The sequence below is a fragment of the Sitophilus oryzae genome, unplaced genomic scaffold, assembly GCF_002938485.1.
Source record: "Sitophilus oryzae breed Bouriz unplaced genomic scaffold, Soryzae_2.0 scaffold_1002_pilon_pilon, whole genome shotgun sequence".
Lineage (NCBI taxonomy): Eukaryota > Metazoa > Arthropoda > Insecta > Coleoptera > Curculionidae > Sitophilus > Sitophilus oryzae.
The window spans coordinates 618,442-641,052 of NW_022145619.1; the positions used below are offsets into that span (position 1 = coordinate 618,442).

Genomic DNA, 22,611 nt, shown 5'->3' on the forward strand with positions numbered 1-22,611 from the left:
GGCCTGCGAAGTACGGAAAAAGTACCAACTGGTACTAAAGAATCAGAAAGACCTCTCTCCCCCACTCGGGTTCACCTGTTCGCTCGGACGCAGCTGGCTGTGTCCTTCCTCGGTCGTACCTTTCTTCTAGCTGTTTTAGTTTTATTAGTCGTTCGGAGAGATTCGTACCGTTTGTGTGTGGTACCGTAAAGTCAACGCGCTTGTTTTCGTACCGATGAGTGTCGCGTAATTCATAGCAACATATGTAGAGAATGATTCATCTTATGATAATCTAAACGAGTGATTAATTTGGGGGGTTCTAGTCGAGATAGTGCGGTTGATATTAGTGCTTTAACTATTCGATGTTGTGATTTTATTAGTACGCGATGCGCTCCAACGAGAAAAGTACCGGAAAAGTGTATAAACCTCCACCTCCAGTACCACCCAGACCGTCAAAATCTCTGATCCACGAAGCACTAGCAAAAACTAAACATGGAAATGAAACTACAGAGAGGTAAGAGTTATTTTTATAAACTAGTTTACACAAGTACACAGGCCAATAGTGAAGTTCTTGATGCAAATTTGTTATTAAAATGTTCTGCAAATATTATTGTTTTAGCGATTTACTTAAATGCGAATCACTGTTGGTTGTTTAAATATATTTATTTATTTTCTGGCCAAATACGAGGTTAGAATGAAGAATGTGTCATGTGTCATGTGTCTTCTTTCGTGGTTAAGTTCATTGATTGGGAGTGAGAAAGAAGACATGTGAATCTTAAAAATACCGCGTACTATTATATTATCATATGTTACTATGAAAAAACGGTGTCAAAGACGGCTAAGAAATGACAATCGATAATAATTTTGGTGAGAGCAATCTCTAAATGTCATTTACTAAAATTTGACATAAAACATGTCAAAAATTAACACTACCGTGCATGAATCACCCTGTATAGTTATCATGTTTGCAAATTTTCACATTTTCTTAGATTTAGGGAGATCCTGTATCTCCCGTATAATAATATAAGATTTATACAGGGTGAGTCTTAAAAAGTGCAAATATTTTTGTGGTGGTACATTTCGATACCTGAAAGACTTCTAAAAAATATTTTAAAAATTTTGTATTAAAAAAAATGAATAGAACGTTTCCAGACACACAAATCTATTTCCAAAAAAATATTTTCTTTCGAATTTTTAACCATCTCTATCTACACCATTTAAAAATAATGTTTACTTGATTTAAAAATAAATTACAACCTTTTTAAGGCCAACTGGCTGTAAGCGCCGTTAAAAAATTAAGACGACTACGGGTCAAATAAATGACGTGTAGGGCTTGACCTCGCCAAAATTATCATCTATTGTCATTCCACAGCAGTCTTTGGCGCTGTTTTTTTTTTGATTGTATGGTATTAGGCAACTATTAATAAAATAGCAAAAAATATATTTAGTGAGAAAATGTTCAGTTCATATTAATTCATAGAAAGGTAAAGATTAATTTTAAAGATAAATGATAAGATAAAATTAAATATAAAAATAGCACTTACGTTAAATAAATAACACGATAATAAAAATATCAAAAATATATCTGTAAGTATACGTATTTATCAATAAATTAATTTGTATTTTTACAAAATTCTTGTTGCAAAACAAAAAGTTGCAAAACCCGCATTATCCATTAAAAATGGCTTAATGAGATATATTAATAGTGGATCCTAAAATCTACAGAATCATAGTCCAAAATGTAGCAAAAGTCGCCTATTTCTATATAAAATTCACTACAAATTACGTTACTGCAGAAAAAATCCATCTTATCCACTTATATTTGCTTTTTATTGTCATTATTGTTGCAAATCCCGAATTATTTCATAGGCTTTTTACACATGTATAAAATCACTACTGACCTTCCATTTCAAATCCTTATTTTTAATAAAATAGTATATCTAATAAATCAAGTTAGAATGCAAATATCTTGCTGTTGCAAAACCCAGAATATGCATCATACTGCAACAAAACCCGCCTCATCCGAATTATTTTTGTGTGTTTTCTCTTTAAAAACTAAATATTAATTTTTATTTCTAGAAAAACCAGATACAAAACAATGATTCCCCATAATGGACACGTTTTTTTGTAAAAAAAACTCGGAAATAACGCATCAAACATTTGTTAGAACAGTTTTTGCGTATTATCTCGAAACAGCGGTTTTGGGATAAGATTGGTTTTGCAACTTGACACCTCAATAATTATAGTTTAATATCAAGGACTTCATTGCATTGTATGTATAGTAAATAGTATCCAAATTTTCAAAAAAAAATCTATTATCGGTTTATGGAAAACGACTACCGGGAATCACCCTGTATTATAGTTGTCATATTTGCAAATTATACATAGTGCGTTTTAAATAAGTGAACATATTTTTAGGGATGGTATATTTCCAACCCAAGGACACGCCTATGATGTCTTTTTTTCGAAATAAAAATTTTGTATTTTTCGAAAAAAAAACAATTTTCAGTGGGTAGTATAGATTAAATTTAGAGAATGAAAACAAAAAAAAATCCAGTGATTCTCAAAATTTAAGCGAAACATCATACTTTTTGATGTTTGAGAGAGAACTAACTCTCATTTTGGACTTATTTGAAAAACGGCAAACAGAAGATATGTTTCTTTTATCGATATCTGCCAGCCCTGTTAAAATATGTGTACTTATTTAAGATTCACCCTGTATACCGGGTAATGCATCAGCTCAGGACATCTAATAGGAAATCCCATATGTAATTTTTGGGGGGTGCCGTTTATTGGCTCCCCTATTGATTCTAGAAGAAACTTTTAATGGCACTTTTTAAAAACTGGATTTGGTCAGACTACCTGTCATAATTAGGTGTGTAAATTAGGTCCTTAAAATAGTTATTTGTGTAACTAGTGCAAAAAGGACATATTTGTTGCAAGACTCATGAGTTTTGCAGCTCAAGACGAAGTCGAGAGCTGCAGTCATGACTGCAACATTTTTTCTTCGGTCGAATTAAAATTTTTATTTAAATGTTTATTAAAATTTTTTTACAGTAATTCACAGAGTAATATTACCTCTAACTATGACACTATAAACAAATATTATTTTTATATTTTTTAATAACTTTTTTGAGTTTGAACAATTCACTAAAGTAATTGATGGACAAACTTCATTTCCAGTAATCTTTTGAATTTGATTTTCATTTCTACTCATGGAGGTTTCGGGTTCTAATTCTTCACTTAAAACTCTTTTACGGATATTGCTGCGAGGTGTCTAGTACTGGTACTTGGTTTACCGTCCAGGATTTGACAAATTTTTAGAATTTTTTTAAGTCCTGGAAGGGTTTGCCCCAAAAATGGTTGCTGAGAAAGCAACGCACATTCATAACAAAATAAGGTGCACAACTGCACCAATTGAACCATCATGCTGAAATGGCAACAAATGCAATTTCATCATGATGGATCCTCAAACAAAATTTGCAATCCCTCTCTTAGAAATTGTGAATAGTTCATTCCATTCAGCTGAATAAAAAGTCCAATCATTCACCCTCCTAGAATTCCTGCCCAGACATTTACCGACCAACGGTCTTGGTACTGAACTACTTGCATCAAGGATAGAGCAACAAGATTCGCACCTTCGTTGCTATATGAAAAGCGTCCCGAACAACATAAACTTAATAATGTGCTTAATAATATAATAATAAATAACGCAAACAACAGGTAAAACACGAAAACAAGTGAAATTAAGAACGAACTTAACGGATTAATATTAATAACTAAATGACGTTACCATGAAAATAAACCCTAGTTTTCGACCATACAAAATTCGCGCGTTTTCTGTTAAAAGCAATATGGCGGCACGATATTCCTAAAAATTTTAATAAAATTGTTGATTCTCCGACTTTCCGATATTTTAATCTGACAACTATCTACATATAATTAACCAGATAGTAGTAAAAAATATATGGATGGGCGATAATGTTATAGTCTGTCCAACGAGAAGATCCTTGACAGTGATAGATGTGTCTGTCATTTTAATTTCAAAGTAGTTTATTTTATTTTACAAAGAAATAAGTTGGTACAACTGGAACGCATAGCAGGATAAATTTAAAATTTGATTGACAAGATGGCAAGTGATTACTTCAAAATATTGTGAAAAAAACTGTACAAAACTGAAAAAATGTAATCGAGTTATTTTATTTAATAAAAACGGTATGTGTTAATACAAAACAAACAAGAACAAGACACAACATACCAAAAAAATATAAAAAAGAACTATTATTTACTTTCAAGCTTTACGAAACTACCCGCATTTATGATTATATTTATCAATATAACTTATGTACAAATACAAATTTGTAATATTCCACAGGAATAAATAAAACAACATAGGTAAATAAAACAAACTATTTTATTAATAATAACACGTACCAGATTTTATACCTTAAAGGTTGATTAATTAACTTTAATCTTAATTTTTTTAAACCAGTACCTTTTGACATTATTTTTCTAACTATCAATTTGTAATATTCCACAGGAATAAATAAAACAACATAGGTAAATAAAACAAACTATTTTATTAATAATAACACCTACCAAATTTTATACCTTAAAGGTTGATTAATTAACTTTAATCTTAATTTTTTTAAACCAGTACCTTTTGACATTATTTTTCTGTAGTACTAAAATCCATTATTTACCTATCGTGTGATGTCGATATTTTACAGCTACTCCAGTTTTTAGTATGTGTTTAGTTTGATCCTTCTACCATATACGAGATGCACTTATCTACGACGAAATGGTATACAAACTTTATCGATGGCAACTTCATTGGTGTAAGAATTTCTGCCAGGGCAGCGAGTATTAACCATAAACTCTGCTCTGGGTCTACAGTTAATTTTCACTCGATTTTTCCTCCACTTGACTTCAAAAGACACAAAACACATGTAATAACACGAATCAAAATGCATCATCTTCCAAAACGCAGGGTATTTAACAAAAGTTGACACAAAATTATAACCTATAATTTGGCAAGACTTTGACAAGCGTCAAAATGACAAAAATCTAAAGAGGCGAGTTCATACGCATCGGCGTCCGTTTGTCGTTCATCGTTCCATCAAACCAATAAAATTGAAATACGATCTGTCATTTTTTAAATAAACCAATAAAACTGGTTAAAAACAACAAGACACGACGCATGACGGATTTATATTTAAACCCATCCATAGATAACTTTAAAATTATTAGAAACTTTTTTAGTAAAATAAATATATTGGTATGGGACGCCATCTGCTTTTCTTCTGTCATCGTCTGTCGAAATCTTACCTGAGAAAAAAAACAGAGTATACATAAACACGTTTAAAATATTATAGTCATTTTTTTTCTCAGAAAATGTCCGAAATTCGGATCCCTGAAAGCTAAACTGAACCGCTTTGTTATTTTGACGTAACCAATTTGCCTCTTTTTGTTTCCTAGCCTACTACTATAATTTTTATACCTTATAATCCTAGGCGGCAGCCTCACATGATGTTTTCCCTTAAAATCTCTCGTTAGAGAGAAGATAGAAAATTGCGGTTTGCACTGATACTTTGGAAATTTTGTGCTCTATTTGACTGTGCAAAAAGCATACATAACCTGCTATTTATATTGTTTATGCAAAAGCGCAATATTTGTTATGATGTCAAACAGCGCCCACTAGCTACCACGAAAAAATGTATGAAAACAAAATTTATACTGTAGATTATTAAGAAAGCAAAACTCTTTTAAACGAGCCCTAGTTTGTTTAAATCGGTTAACTCAAACCAGAGGTATCCTTATTTTAATAAAAGAAAGTTTAACCTTCCCCCACCACTTTATTTTATGAGAGCAAAATAGGCTATATCAAAAAAATTACAAATTTCCTATTGATTACAATAGCAGTATTTAAAATACCTCTTCACCTGCATATTTTTGAGAAATCTCCTCTTTTCTGATTGGCCATCACAGATACGTCCCCTAGCGGACATTTTTTGAACTTGAAAATAATTTCCAGCGATTGATCTTGGTCGATGTACTTATAACAATTTTTTCTCAAAATTATACGATAAGTAGTTTATGAGATACAGCTGGCATCCATTCTTAGTTGGCCACCCGGTACAAATTACTCTTTTTAAGTACTTAATTTTGCAAATAACTTAAAAACGGCTTAGCGGAAGAGTTTCAAAGTTGATAGGTAGCCTGGTCTAATCCAGTGCATTAAAAATTTCTTCTAAAATCGTTAAGGGAGCCAATAAACGACACCCTTAAAATTTACATGGGATTTCCTATTTTTGTCCTAAGCGAATACATAACCCGGTATTTAAATTTTACTTAATAGGTTTTGTATTTCATATGGAGCACTTTATATAAATGTTTTTTCACTACTCTTTCAGTGATAAAATGGTGGATCGAAACAAAACGAAATCTCCAGCCCGGCAAGCACCTCCACCCCCATCGGATGGCGTGGATCAAGTCAAAGTCATGTTAAAAAAGCAGAATTACTACCAAGGAAACATTGCTGTGGACAAGCATAGTTGCAGACCTGTAGTGTACCTGTCTGACAACCTGAAAAGTCACCAAACGGACGTAAAAAGAACGAATTCGATCCTAAAACGAAACGACAGCTCAAAGAGAACTACTCATAATGACATCAATCAGAATAAGGAATCGATAATTTACATAGGAAGAACATCGGAGAATATTCAAACAAATTTAAACAGAGTAGAGAGTTTTAAGAATGATATCTGCCAGAGACCGCAAGTGATCGATAAAAAAGGTCCTGGTTTGATACTTAATAATAATTGTAAGAAAGTAGAAATAGAGGATACCGAGTGTTTGGCAGCTAAAGAGAAAGACGAATTAATGAAGAACAATTTCGATTCGATTGGTGACGATAAATTCAGCGTGATGCATGACGGTGAGTACCTGATGTACTATTTTTATTTTATTTTAGAAAATAATTTTGTAAAGTGGAGATATCGATTAAAAATGTCTTTTCCTCTCCACACTTTTTTATTTTCTCCACATTTATTTATTCAGTATACCGGGTGCGTCTCGAAAGTGGCTCACCCCTATAACTTTTTTATTTTTTTAGATAAAATAACGAGATTTGGTATGTAGATGCTCAGTCTATATTTTATTTTAAGTCTATGGCTAAAACAGTTTTTGCGTATTATCTCGAAACAGCGGTTTTGGGATAAGATGGGTTTTGCAACTGCCTCAATTATAGTTTCAAATCAAGGACTTCATTGCATTATATTATATGTAGTATCCAAATTTTCAAAAAAATCTATCATCGGTTTATGGAAAACGACTACCTGGAATCACCCTGTGTTCTAGTTGTCATATTTGCAAATTACACAGAGTGCGTTTTAAGTAAGTGAACATATTTTTAAAGGTGGTATATTTCCAACCCAAGAACACGCCTATGATGTCTTTTTTTCGAAATAAAAATTTTGTGTTTTTCGAAAAAAAAACAATTTTCAGTGTTGTAGTATAGAATAGATTAAATTTAGAGGAACGAAAACAGAAAAATCCAGTGTTTCTCAAAATTTAAGCGAAAAATCATACTTTTTAATTTACGAAGTAAACTAACTCTGTCATTTTGGACTTATTTGCAAAACGGCAAACAGAAGATATGTTTTCTTTTATCGAGATCTGCCAGCCCTGTTAAAATATGTGCACTTATTTAAGATTCACCCTGTATACCGGGTAATGTATCAGCTCAGGACATCTAATAGGAAATCCCATATGTGAATTTTAAGGGTGTCGTTTATTGGCTCCCCTATTGATTCTACAAGAAACTTTTAATGGAACTTTTTAAGTACTGGATTTGATCAGGCTACCTGTCAATTTTGGAGCTCTTCCGCTAAGCCGTTTTTAAAGTATTTGGGAAATTAGGTCGTTAAAATAGTTATTTGTGTAACTATAGTGCAAAAAGGATATATTTGTTGGACGACGCATGAGTCTTGCAGCTCAAGACGAAGTCGAGAGCTGCAGTCATGACTGCAACATTTTTTCTACGGTCGAATTAAATGTTTTGTTTAAATGTTTATTAAAGAGTTTTTACAGTAATTCACAGAATAATATTACCACTAACTATGACACTATAAACAAATATTATTTTTATATTTTTTAATAACTTTTTTGAGTTCATTTTAATTTTAATGTCGCAGTTTGATCAATTCACTAAGGTAATTGATGGACAAACTTCATTTTCAGTTCTCTTTTGAATTTTATTCTCATTTCTGCTCGTGGAGGTCTCGGGTTCTTGTTCTCCACTTAAAACTCTTTTACGGATATTGCTACGAGGTATCTAGTACTGGTACTTGGTTTACCTTCCAGGATTTGACAAATTTTTACAGAAATTTTTTAAGTCCTGGAAGGGTTTGCCCCAAAAATGGTTGCTGAGAAAGCAACACACATTCATAACAAAATAAGGCGCAGAACTGCACCAATTGAACCATCATGCTGAAATGGCAACAAATGCAATTTCATCTTGATGGATCCTCTAACAAAATTTGCAATCCCTCTCTTAGAAATTGTGGATTCCTCCATTCAGCTGAATAAAAAAGTCTAATGATTCACCCTCCTAGAATACCGGCCCAAACATTTACCGACCAACGGTCTTGGTGCTGAACTACTTGCATCAAGGATAGATTTGGACCTGTAGTGCCTATTGTTAAGATTCGCACCTTCGTTGCTATATGAAAACCCAAACAACATAAACTTAATAATATATATAATAAATAACGCAAACAACAGGTAAAACACGAAAACCAGTGAAATTAAAAACGAACTTAACGGATTAATAACTAAATGACATTAGCATGAAAATAAACCGTAGTTTTCGGCCATACGAAATTCGCGCGTTTTCTATTAAAAACAATATGGCGGCACGAAATTCCTAAAAATTTAAATAAAATTATTGATTTTCCGACTTCCGGATATTTTAATCTGACAACTACGTACATATAATTTACCAGATAGTAGTAAAAAATATATGGATGGGCGATAATGTTACATAAACACGTTTAAAAAATTATGACGTCATTTTTTTTCTCAGAAAATGTTCGAAATTCGAATGCCTGGAAACAAAACTAAACCGCTTTGTTATTTTGACGTAACCAATTTACCTCTTTTTGTTCCTAGCCTACTACTATAATTTTTATACCTTTTAATCCTAGGCGGCAGCCTCACATGATTTTTTCCCTTAAAATCTTCCGTTAGAGAGGAGATAGAAAATTGCGGTTTGCACTGATACTTTGGAAATTTTGTGCTCCATTTGACTGTGCAAAAAGATATATAACTTGCTATTTAAATTGTTTATGCAAAAGCGCAATATTTGTTATGATGTCAAACAGCGCCCACTAGCTACCACGAAAAAATGTATGAAAACAAAATGTATACTGTATACTGTGTAAACGAGCCCTAGTTTGTTTAAATCGGGTAACTCAAACCAGAGGTATCCTTATTTTAATAAAAGAAAGTTTCACGTTCCCCCACCACTTTATTTTATGAGATGGAGCAAAAGAGGCTATATCAAAAAAATTACAAATTTCCTATTGATTACAATAGCAGTATTTAAAATACCTCTTCACCTGAATATTTTGAAGAAATCTCCTGTTTTCTGATTGGCCATCACAGATACGCCCCCTAACGGAAATTTTTTGAACTTGAAAATACTTTCCAGCGATTTATCTTGGTCGATGTACTTATAACAATTTTTTCTCAAAATTATACTATAAGTAGTTTCTGAGATACAGCCGGCGTCTATTCTTAGTTGGCCACCCGGTACAAATTACTTTTTTTAAGTACTTAATTTTGCAAATAACCTTAAAACGGCTTATCGGAAGAGTTTCAAATTTGATAGGTAGCCTGATCTAATCCAGTGCGTTAAAAATTTCTTCTAAAATCGATAAGGGAGCCAATAAACGACACCCTTAAAATTTACATGGGATTTCCTATTTTTGTCCTAAGCGAATACATAACCCGGTATTTAAATTTTACTTAATAGGTTTTGTATTTCATATGAAGCACTTTATATAAATGTTTTTTCACTACTCTTTCAGTGATAAAATGGTGGATCGAAACAAAACGAAATCTCCAGCCCGGCAAGCACCTCCACCCCCATCGGATGGCGTGGATCAAGTCAAAGTCATGTTAAAAAAGCAGAATTACTACCAAGGAAGCATTGCGGTGGACAAGCATAGTTCCAGACCTGTAGTGTACCTGTCTGACAACCTGAAAAGTCACCAAACGGAGGTAAAAAGAACGAATTCGATCCTAAAACGAAACGACAGCTCAAAGAGAACTACTCATAATGACATCAATCAAAATAAGGAATCGATAATTTACATAGGAAGAACATCGGAGAATATTCAAACAAATTTAAACAGAGTAGAGAGTTTTAAAGAATGATATCTGCCAGAGACCGCAAGTGATCGATAAAAAAGGTCCTGGTTTGATACTTAATAATAATTGTAAGAAAGTAGAAATAGAGGATACCGAGTGTTTGGCAGCTAAAGAGAAAGACGAATTAATGAAGAACAATTTCAATTCGATTGGTGACGATAAATTCAGCGTGATGCATGACGGTGAGTACCTGATGTACTATTTTTATTTTATTTTAGAAAATAATTTTGTAAAGTGGAGATATCGATTAAAAATGTCTTTTTCTCTCCACACTTCATTTATTTATTCAGTATACCGGGTGCGTCTCGAAAGTGGCTCACCCCTATAACTTTTTTATTTTTTAGATAAAATAACGAGATTTGGTATGTTAGTATATGACATAAATTAGGATTGATTGACGTATTCAGTTGTTTTCAGTCACTTCCTGTTTCACCGGAATTGACTACAACTTTTCATTTTTAAATGGCACCCTCGGTATTTTTTTTACTTTATTCGAGAGAAAATGGCATTCTGAATAGAATGGCATATCATATGTCAACTTTTGACATTTTCGTTTAAAACTGTGCTGAAAACACGCTTGATTTTTAATCAAGAAGCCTTGGAAAAATAGTTTTGATCGTCTAATGTTTTTCGTGTCTTGTCCTGGCCGGTTAAAAGATGCCCAAATCGTATTTTTAATCATAGTATTATCTCAATTTTTGCAAATGGATCGAGGGTGGCTCTTTAGCGTATTTGGAAAAAGCATTTTTTTACGAATAATTTGGTACCACACACTTAGTATTTCGAGTCAAGTTGTCGTTATGAACCGCATGTTACAATTTTAAATAAACCATATGCGAAAATATCAAAATTTGACATATGAAATGTCATTATATTCATAGTGTCATTTTCTATCGAATAAAGTAGAAACATACCCAAGGTGCCATTTAAAAATCAAAAGTTATAGTCATTTCCGGTGAAACAGGAAGTGACCAAAAACAATTGAATACGTCTATCAATCCTATTTTATGTCATATACTAACATACCAAATCTCGTTTTTTTATCTAAAAAAATAAAAAAGTTATAGAGGTGAGCCACTTTTGAGACGCACCCGGTATAGTTACAGTCATAGATAAATCTACATTGATATATATTTTTGAAAAGTTTATAAAAAGACAAATAAATTTCTTGATAAATATACAAGGTGTCCTATTTACATAAATAAACATTGGTCTGGTATCTCAAAAATGAAAATATTAAAATACTCATTAAGCGACTGGATTCCGCGTAAAAAGTTCTACAGAGTGTTTCAAAAAACATGTGTCGTCTCTCGTGGGGAGATTCCTCATGTAAAAATAACATTTATTTTTCATATCAACGTAGGTCCGATTCTACTTTGTTTCGCAGCTACAGAGTGTTCAAGCCTTTATTTTTGGTCGATTTATTATAATTTTCTTCCAAGTGCTTTTAGCGATTCGAATGAAATTTTGAGAGTAAAAGTTACTATTAAATGCGACATATTTTATTAATTGCGATTAATAAAATTGCGTTTATCTCATCAAAGAGGTCGAAATCGACAAAATATCAAGATACAACTATTAATCGGAATATTAAACGGCCTATACAAATGTGATAAGGAAAGAAAAAAGTCATTAGCGCACATCCTTTTTTTAGAAAAATATTCCAGTAATAACCCATATGCACGTCCCTGTCGACACTTTTTTAGTACTATACACATATAGTAACATATACGTAGTAACTTTTACCCTCAACATTTCATTTGAATCGCTAAAAGCACTTGGAAGAAAATTGTAATAAATCGGAAAAATGCAGATTTTAATCCCCTGTAGCTACAAAAATATATCATATTTTTACGTGAGGAATTTCCTTACAAGAGATGGCACATGTTTTTTGAAACACCCCGTATATAATATTAACTCTTTTTCATAATTCGTCGGACAACTGAGATACGAGGGGTGTCTGAAATTGTAATATTTTCAAAATCACTCTGTTTGATAAAAACTAAGAAACAATAATACTAGTTTGAGGCGTCTTTGGTCTCTTCTTTACAAAAAAACGATGTAAGGTTTGCTAAAACCGCAATGTTCTATTTTTACTAATAAGCGAAGCTAATAAATAATATAAATTACCTTCACTTCCAACTAAAATGTAAATGGTACACTCTGTACGATGTCGTTAATACCGTATGATCGAAAAAAAATGACTAGGAAATAACAATTATTGATGATAATTTTGGCGAGGTCAATCTCCAGACGTGCTTTACTAAAAATTGACATGACAGCTGTCAAAAAATAACACTAATTATAGAAAGATGAAAAAAGGATAGAACGTTTCCAGACACACATATCTATTTCAAAAAAATAATATATTGTTTTATTAGGAGTAAAAATGACACTTTTTGAGCCACAAAAAGTAATTTTTACTCCGAATAGAACATGCTATTTTTTTCAAACGTCACAAATAGTTTTTAAACAATTTCAAATGCTCCAAATAATATAAAAAGATTTAAAACTAATACCGTATGATCGAATAAAAACGGCGTCAGCGATGGCTATGAAATAAAGATCGCTGTCATTTTATATGTAAAATTATATGGGAAATGTCATCGATCGTCATTTCATAGCCATCGCTGACGCCGTTTTTATTCGATCATACCTTCTATGTAATAATACCTATATCGAGAAACTATGGTTACGTCTCGTTGAATTTGACACTTTATGTCAGTTTAATAATATATTTTCGTGCTTTTGTGCTTAGGCATAACAGTGCTTCACTTTTATGCCTAGGCGTTAAAATGACTTTTTATACAGGGTGAGTCTTAAATAAGTGCAAATATTTTCAGGGCTGGTAGATCTCGATAAAAGAAACATATTTTCTCTTTACCATTTTTCAGATAAGTCCAGAATAACCGAGTTATTTAAGTTTGAAAATTAAAAAAAAAATGATTTTTTTTTGAAAAAAATTTGAGTGTCACCGGATTTTTTCTGTATTTGCATCCCTTTTATACCTGGGGGGGGAATGCACATATGAAAATGCACGCTTTTCAACATCTTTTTTTAGCGAAAAAAACCTCTAGACGTGTTCCTGGGGTCGAAATATACCACCCCTGAAATTGTTTGAACTTATTAAGGCTCACCCTGTATTGTCAGTCACGTCGCAAAAATTTGGCAATACTTTTGTGACGTTTGAAAAAATACTATTTTTTCTCGAATTTTAAACTACGCCGTTTAAAAATCATTTTTATTTATTATAAAAATAAATTACAACCGGTTAAGTCCAACTGGCAGTAAGCGCCATTAAAAGATAAAGAAGAGCAGGTTCGGGACAAGTAAATGACGTCTAGAGGGCTTGACCTCGCCGAAATCATCATCGATTGTCATTCCCCAGCCGTCTTTGACGCCGTTTTTTTTTCGTTTGGTATTTGTTATGAGACCATGCTTAAGATAAACTAAGATATGCTTAGTTATATGATAAATGTGAGAAATTTGTTCGTTGCTAAAGTTTAAGATAACAAGAATAAACATTTTTATTTTACAGGCAAATGTCATGAGGATTACGATAGTCGAACGAGTACCATGGAAAGCGGCATATCCTCCAAACTCTCGGATAACTGTGATAGTTTACGTAGTACCAAAAACAACACTCCCGACGATCAGTGGAGTAAAACTCTTAACGACAGAAACCACGTAAATACTCTGATCGATGAGATGTTCGCTTCGGTACTAGAAGTGAATTCAAACAGCGACAGTAATCGATCGTCTTTAACCGAGAATATTATAAAAGACGACAATGAAAATAAAATAATTATTTCTAATAACGTTGAAAATTCTTCGGGGGACAATAACTTAACTGTTATCGTAATTAGCGATGATAATAGTAGTAGTACCACGTCTACTAATGAACGCAAAGTTAAATTCACCGATCAACTAAACCATGAGCATCTTATTGATGAGTTGCAAAACATGAAAAACGATCAGGAGAAAATAATGAAACGGCAAAGAATGCCATCGGCGAATTTGTATGGGGATGAAAAAATAAAAAATGACAAAGAGAAGATTCACACTAACGATTGGTACGGCGTGAATGATGGTAAAGAAGTGAAAATGTCCAGTTGTCATATTACGATTGAGGAGGATAGGCGACAAAACGATGAGGGATTTGAATTTGATTATAAAAGGTAGGTATAGTTCATATCAAATAAACTTTTAGTCGCGTGGTTAAGCATGACCGGCACAGCGTTGCCCACTTTTACATATTTTCTTTTAATCAAAATATTTTAGGAAAACAAAAATAAATTAATTATAAATATTTAAACAATTATTTATTATTTACATCAACAAAACTCACCTTCTTAACAGCACTTAAGGGACATAAAGGACCATTACTACCGCTTTCCCGTTCAAAATATTCTAATTAAGTTCCGATGAGTTTTTTACGGCAATTAAGCTATCTTGCACTCTTCTCACTAAAAGAGGTTCTAAAAAGAACAATGTTCGCCTGCAAGGTCTGCTAGTAAACATTTATAAGCTTAGAGTATCATAACACTATTTATTTAAACCAAAAGCTCGTAATACAAAACTAAAATGTCAAAACGAATAACAATGTCAGAAAATAAATAAATGTGGCAACTTGACATTTTTTACACCAGAGCTACCACCTGAATCCCCAGCGGGAAATTTAAATTCCAGTTAGTCAGCCCGGCACCGAATATGTCCATGGTTGGCAACAATAAATTTAAAAATCGCGCCCTCGATTACATTACTAAAAGTTTAATTGATATCAAATATATTTTGTTTGTATTTGTAAAATTTAAATGATTTTATTTTTGAAATAAATTTAAAAAATATATTACATACTGTATAAAATAATCAGGATGTACTAATAAAAAATATATCTAGTAAGAAACGTTTATTTGCATCGTAGCTGCTAGAATTTTAATGGTATTAGTGTCTAAATTGTTATGAACACATACAGGGTGAGTCTTAAATAAGTGCAAATATTTTCAGGTCTGGTAGATATCGATAATTGAAATATAGCATATGGTCGAAAAAAACAGTCAAGGATAATTTTTGGCGAGGTCAAGCCCTGGACGTTATTTACTTGGCCCATACTCTTCTTTATTTTTTAATGGCACTTACTGCCAGTTGGCTTTAAGAAGGTTGTAATTTATTATTATATCGAATGAAATGAAATGTATTTTGGGGGATAGATTTTTGTGTCTGAAAACGTTCTATCCTTTTTAAATCTTTCTATAATTAGTGTTAATTTTTGACAAGTTTTATGTCAATCTTTAGTAAGCGACGCGACGTCTAGAGATTGACCTCGCCAAAATTACCATTGATTATTATCATTACCCAGCCGTCTTTGACACCGTTTTTTCTCTCGATCAAACAGTATAAAGAAAAGTGTTAAAATGCTTCCTCATCAATTCTTAGAGGAGGGGGGGGGGGTTAACTTCAGTAGCGGAGGATAGGTAACAAGTGCAAATTGCCGACTCGTAATAAAAAATATAAACAACCGTTAATATATTGTAACACGTAGAAAAATTAAATCGCGAACAACGTTGTGACAAAAGTTGTGATGTAAAATGAATATGGTGTATATGGAAATGACTACAGGGTGTAATAAGAGACGACGGAAGGTATAACCTTATTTTAACGCTTTACAGTATGTCCCCGGATTGTCTTTACAAGAGGAAAAACTTTTTTATAATACAGGGTGGTTTGGTTTGGTTTGGTATTCTGGAAACTTCGGTAGCATATTCAGCAGATAAAAATAAGTAAAGAACTTCGTATAAATGTATGTCCTGAAATGCTTAGTTTCGGAGATACAGGGTGTAGAAGTTTCATTTTTATTTCGATTTTTTCCAAATAATTTCTGAAGTAACGTCAATAACGTGTCTGGGAGTTTTTTGACATGAGAAATTTTATTTTCATGTCAATATAACTCCTGCTAGTAGAGGGCGCCACCTACATATTTTTTAACTTGTTTGAAGAGTAATAACTTTTTGTCCCTACCTGTATAAAAATACTGAGTAAAAAAATATACATTTACGACGTTTTTTACTTAAAAAAGGTCTCTTGGTAAAAATCGCTACGAGTAATGTTTTCCGAGATATTTGGAATCGAATTTATCAATACCTGATATCATTGACATTAATTAAACATGTTGACTAAATAGTTATTGGACTGAAATCATAAATTTGAAATGTTTTTGTGCTAAAAGTTCAATAGAAACTGTTTTATCATCATTTTTTGCAGAAAAATGATGATATTTATATTAATATATAGATTATGATTAATTTAAAAAAAATAAAAATTTTCCAAATTTATTTTATTCCAGTGAAATAACTATCTACTCAACGTGTTTATTTTTCGTCAATAATGACATGTATTGACTATTTCCATTCTAAATATCTTGAGAACGGTTGTTCGTAGCGCTTTTTACTAAGAGAAATTTTTTCCGTAAAAAGTCACTGAGATGTATATTTTTTCCCTCGGGAGTTTTATATAGGTACGGACAAAAAGTTATTACGCTTCAAAACAGTTAAAACATATGTAGGTGGCGCCTTCTACTAGTAGGAACCATATTGATATCAAAGTCAAATTTTTCATGTCAAAAAACTTCTAGACACCAATTTTTATCCAAATATTGACGTTACTTTAGAAATTATTTGGAAAAAATCGAAATAAAAATGAAACTTCTACACCCTGTATCTCTGAAACTAAGCATTTTAGGACATACAATTATACGAACTTTTTTACTTATTTTTATCTGCAGAATATGCTGCCGAAGTTTCCGGAATGCAGTTCGGACCACCCTGTATAATGTGTTATTATAATTCAATAATTAATTATTATTATATTAATAATTATATTATCTACCTCTTTCAGGATAGCCAAAATGTCGCATTTACACGGTTTACCTCCTCTGCCTAAATCCCTGTCGGGATTCAATTTCATAGACGGTCATTTACAAGGGCAACGACAAAATCCGGCAACCCCGGTAAGGTCTAGTTCCATACGATCCAATCAGGGACCTCAAATGACGCCTATGCATCATGTATCATCGACATATTCCAGTCAATCGATTAATGACGGACTAAACACAACGAAAACAACGAATATGGATACACAGTTAGCCATTTTGAGACGAGAAATGGTAAGTAGTTTTTTAAAATATTTATAAGTAATTTAAAAATAATAAATATTAATAATAATATAAATAAAATATAAATTAAAATTTATAAGTATAAGAGTTTTTAAGTATTGGGTGTATACAGGGTGAGTTTCCTACGATGGGTATCTTGGGGGTTTCCTATGGGTATCTCGGAAACTACTGGAGATAAAGAGTTGGTAAATGGGGAAAGAATTGCAGTTTTGTGGGGTCATATATGCGACTTTCAGATTTTTGAAAAAGTTCTTGGCTTACTAGATATTTCGAAAAAAAATAATTTTGGCTATTTTAAAAATTGTCCCTAGTTCCATTATAATCTACTTTAGACAAAAAGTTGTAGATAATCACATCCCTAATGAGTTTGTGTTCTCCGATTTTTTCTAAAGCCTGTTATTTTTAACATGACACAAACATATGTTTTTTTTTAATGGAAACCATAGTTGGCCATGGCTTTATAAAAAGCTCCATTTTTTAAGCTTTTCAGCGATATAAGCTATGATATGTTTTTTTCGAAAAATTACTGAGTTATAGCCAATTCTTATCATTTTTAAACAATTTCACTTAGTTAGCCATGTAAACAAGTTCATGTAGTTGCTCTCAGGAATGTGAAACTGTCACATCGAAACTTTGTAAATTAAAATAAACAAAATTTGTAAGTATGAATTTATTTTAGATAATGTTCATAAATCCGCCATTGTTTTGAGTACATATAAATGCATCTTTTTAAAACTGAGTTACTAACTATTCTCACAGAACGACCGGTCGACTTAAACTTCTCCCGAACCGCCTCTTCGAGTGCCTCTCTTAATTCATAAGTTCTTTTGTAAACCTTGTTGTTAACCATACCGCATAAAAAAAATCTAAAATGGATAGGTCAGGTGATCGAGGAGGCCCATGCAATTGGCCCACCTCTTCCTATCCCCGAGTTTGCATAATTATAATATAAATAATTTTTAACATATCTTTCATTATGGGGGAATGTGTCATAATGAAAGTCATGTTGGAACCACTCTATTGATGCGCTAGTATCCAAGAAAGGTTGAATCACAAATCCTACTAAAAATTCATATTTGCAATTTTTGTTTATTTTAATTTACGAAGTTTGGATGTGACAGTTTGGAATCTCTGAAAGCAACGACAATTGAACCTGTTTTCATGGCTAACTAAGTGAAATTGTTTAAAAATTATAAGAATTGGCTCAGTCATTTTTCAAAAAAAAAACATATTATAACTTATAACGCTGAAAAGCCTAAAAAATGGCGCTTTTTATGAAGTCATGGCCAACTATGGTTTCCATTTAAAAAAACCTGTGTTTGTGTCATATGTCAAAAATGACAGGCTTTAGAAAAAAACGGAGGACACAATCTTATTAAGGATGTGATTATCTTCAACTTTTATCTGAAAACTTTTTGTCTAAAATATATTATAATGGAATTAAAGACAATTTTTAAAATAGCCTAAATTTGTTTTTTTTTCGAAATATCTAGTAAGCCATGAACTTTTTCAAAAATTTTAAAGGCGTATATTTGTAAGATTTTTATTTCGATTTTTTCCAAATAATTTCTGAAGTAACGTCAATAACGTGTCTGGGAGTTTTTTGACATGAGAAATTTTATTTTCATGTCAATATAACTCCTGCTAGTAGAGGGCGCCACCTACATATTTTTTAACTTGTTTGAAGAGTAATAACTTTTTGTCCCTACCTGTATAAAAATACTGAGTTAAAAAATATACATTTACGACGTTTTTTACTTAAAAAGGTCTCTTGGTAAAAATCGCTACAGTAATGTTTTCCGAGATATTTGGAATCGAATTTATCAATACCTGATATCATTGACATTAATTAAACATGTTGACTAAATAGTTATTAGACTGAAATCATAAATTTGAAATGTTTTTGTGCTAAAAGTTCAATAGAAACTGTTTTATCATCATGACCCCCCAAAACTGCAATTCTTTCCCCATTTAACCGACTCTCTATCTCTAGTACTTTCCGAGATACCCACAGAGAACATTGTAGAAAACGCACCCTGTATATAAGATTATTGCCGTTTAAAGCTAGTAATTATTTAATATCGATTTTTAGACACTCGGTATAAGGTAGTATTTTGTTTATTATTGCAACACAATATCTGATCAATAAATAAACTTCAGTAAATATTTAGTATTAAACCCTTTGATACCCTTGAAGAAATGAAGCCTTAAAATTTTTACTGTAATTTCATAAAATTGAAAATATTTCAAAACAGTAAGGTTTAAGTGTTATCTTAATCAAATTTACCTTTATTTCAATCGTAGAATCTAAAAATAAAATAATATACAGGGTGTTCCATTTAAAAAATACAACTATAATATTTTTTTTATATTTAAGACACTGTGTATCTTGTAAAAATATTTTTAACTTGTAGCTCTAATAGTCCTTGTATGTGGTGAACAACCCTGCATAATTACTTACAAGGTATTACTTTTTATATTATTTGCGAATTATTGAAAAAATAATTTGTGATGTTTGAAAAAAAATCTTACAAAAATTCTGCAAAATTACAGTATTTACAAGTAGAATTTGATTTACATTTACGTATTGCAAAATATTTTCATCTAACAACAACCTTTAACGCGTTCGTGTCGAAACTGGTATTTTAAGATGAAAGGTACAACAATAATAGACGTACCCACGAGGTCGCCGGTACTACCACGGTCTGAAAATGCTTTATATTGCATCGTTCGTGAAATGAACACCGTTATTCAAACGCCACAATCCTCGTTAAATTCGATGCATAAATACAAAGCGAATCAAAAATGTCTTCAAGTGATTATATAGTAATATATAAATGATTAAATTTTATTAAAAAAAATCTAAAATGCCAAAATTCCATGAGTACATTGATAAATAAAGTCCAGATTATAAAAATATGCATTTCTTACGAAAACCTGAAAAGTTACCGAAAGAAGTGTGTATTAAAATTTGATAGACAATTAAATTGTGCTGCATCTGATGCTTGCAGTATATAGGGTATTTAATTTATATTAAACAAATTATTGGCGGTTTTAAGCTAGTAATTATTTAGATTTAATTTTTAGACACCTTGCAATATAAGGTAGAATTATTTTTATTCCTGCAACACAATATTTAGTAAATAAAAAAGCTTCAGTGCGTATTTGGTTTAAAAAATTTAAACAAGCCTAGGGAAATTAATCATTAAAATTGTTACTGCGATTTCACAAAATTATAAATATTTATTTCAAAAACGATAAGATATAAATGAGGTAAAACCTTAATCAAACTTGCTTTTATTTTAATCATAGACATTATAAATGTAATAATATACAGTTTTAAATTTAATATTTTTTATTTATTTGGGAGACACCTTTTGAAAAGAATTTTACATCGTAGCTTTAGTAGTTCTTTAATGATTCCAACGTTTATAATTTTAAAAAATCTAAACATTTAGCTAAACAATTCTGTATATTTAGTTATTTTGTCCCTATAGAAATTAATAAAAGCTATTGAAATATATTTTATAACAAAATATATGTTTATATAAAAAATATTTTAACATCTTATATTAAAAAATAAAAAAAGGTGAACGACAAAATAAATACACGTCTGAACTACCGTCTGTCCGATGGGTCAGGGAAAATTTCGACAGACAACTGTCACTGTCAGATATTCTCTCGTTTGGACAGACTTTGTTTTTGGACAGAATTGTTTTTGGTCACTTCCTGTTTCACCGGAAATGACTACAACTTTTGTTTTTTAAATGGCACCTTCAGTATTTTTCTACTTTATTCGATAGAAAATTCACTCTAGATTGAAGTTTAAAATGCGATTTTTTATTAAGCAAGAATGTCAAAAGTTGACATATGATATGTCATTCTATTCAGAATGTCCTTTTCTATCGAATAAAGTAAAAAAAATACCGAGGGTGCCATTTAAAAATCAAAAGTTGTAGTCATTTCCGGTGAAACAGGAAGTTACCAAAAACAACTGAGTACGTCAATCAATCCTAATTTATGTGATATACTACCATACCAAGTCTCGTTTTTTATCAGAAAAAATCAAAAAGTTATAAGGGCGAGCCACTTTTGAGACGCACCCGGTATAGTTTAGTTTTTAACAGTTTTCACGAACAATCTACATATATAAAATGCTAATGTTTATCTGTGTCTAACTAAAAGATAGCTAATTGGCTCTACTAAAAACTGTCGTCGCCGGATTTTTTGTGTTTCATTTAATTAGACAAAAAATAAAAAGTATTTTCCTGATGTCGTGGCGGATGCGTCAGGCTTCAACTAGTCATCTATAAAAAATTAGTATTTTTGTTCAATCTACATGCATTCAAATTCTAATATGTATAAAACAAATAACGTATTTTTTAAAAATTTGTGCATTTTCAACTAGCTGGGGAAACTTTTTACCTGAACTACTGTTTCTTCCTATTCAAAAATTGTAGGTACGTAATTTATATTCACGTCGAGGTTCATGTATACATTCGATTTATAACAGTCCGGCTGTTCACCGTGACATTGTAGGTACGTTACCAATATGTATCGTGACATGGTTTTTTCCAAAATTTACATACTATCTAAGTTGAATTTTAATTAGGCTAGATCAGAGAAATTTCAAAAAATATCTATACCCTCGTTTTCTCTTTTATTATTTTCAAAATATCTTTTTTCTAATCACAAAGGTGAATTGTACTTGATTATGAATAGTGTAAGAAGACAAATATACAGGGCGTCCACACTCTGTACAAGATTAATCAACGATAAAGTTTATTATTTCGTTTATTTTGATAGGTATTAAAAAATGTTAAATATGAAAGTTTAAGGGAATGTTAAGACATACAATTTTAAATTATTTTTGAGTATACAGGGTATTTCAAATAGGTGTGACAGATAAAACTGTTTTTGTTTTAAATAAAACACCCTATTTTTTATTTTATTTTAAAATTCTGTGTAAATTTCTGTCTCTACACCGAACAGGGTCGCTGTTATGTATCGGAACGGTTGATTATTTG

The 22,611-nt window shown here is 31.6% G+C and overlaps 1 protein-coding gene across 1 annotated transcript in view; it reads left to right on the forward strand.

Annotated features, from left to right (window-relative positions):
• LOC115886269 overlaps positions 1-22,611 on the forward strand; it is a 27,106-nt gene continuing 4,495 nt past the window's right edge. The window contains exons 1-4 of the mRNA XM_030905395.1: positions 1-493; positions 6,393-6,916; positions 13,952-14,591; positions 17,308-17,575. Of these exons, the coding sequence (XP_030761255.1) occupies positions 366-493; positions 6,393-6,916; positions 13,952-14,591; positions 17,308-17,575 (1,560 nt within the window). The 5' untranslated portion in view covers positions 1-365. The remainder of the gene's footprint in view (positions 494-6,392; positions 6,917-13,951; positions 14,592-17,307; positions 17,576-22,611) is intronic.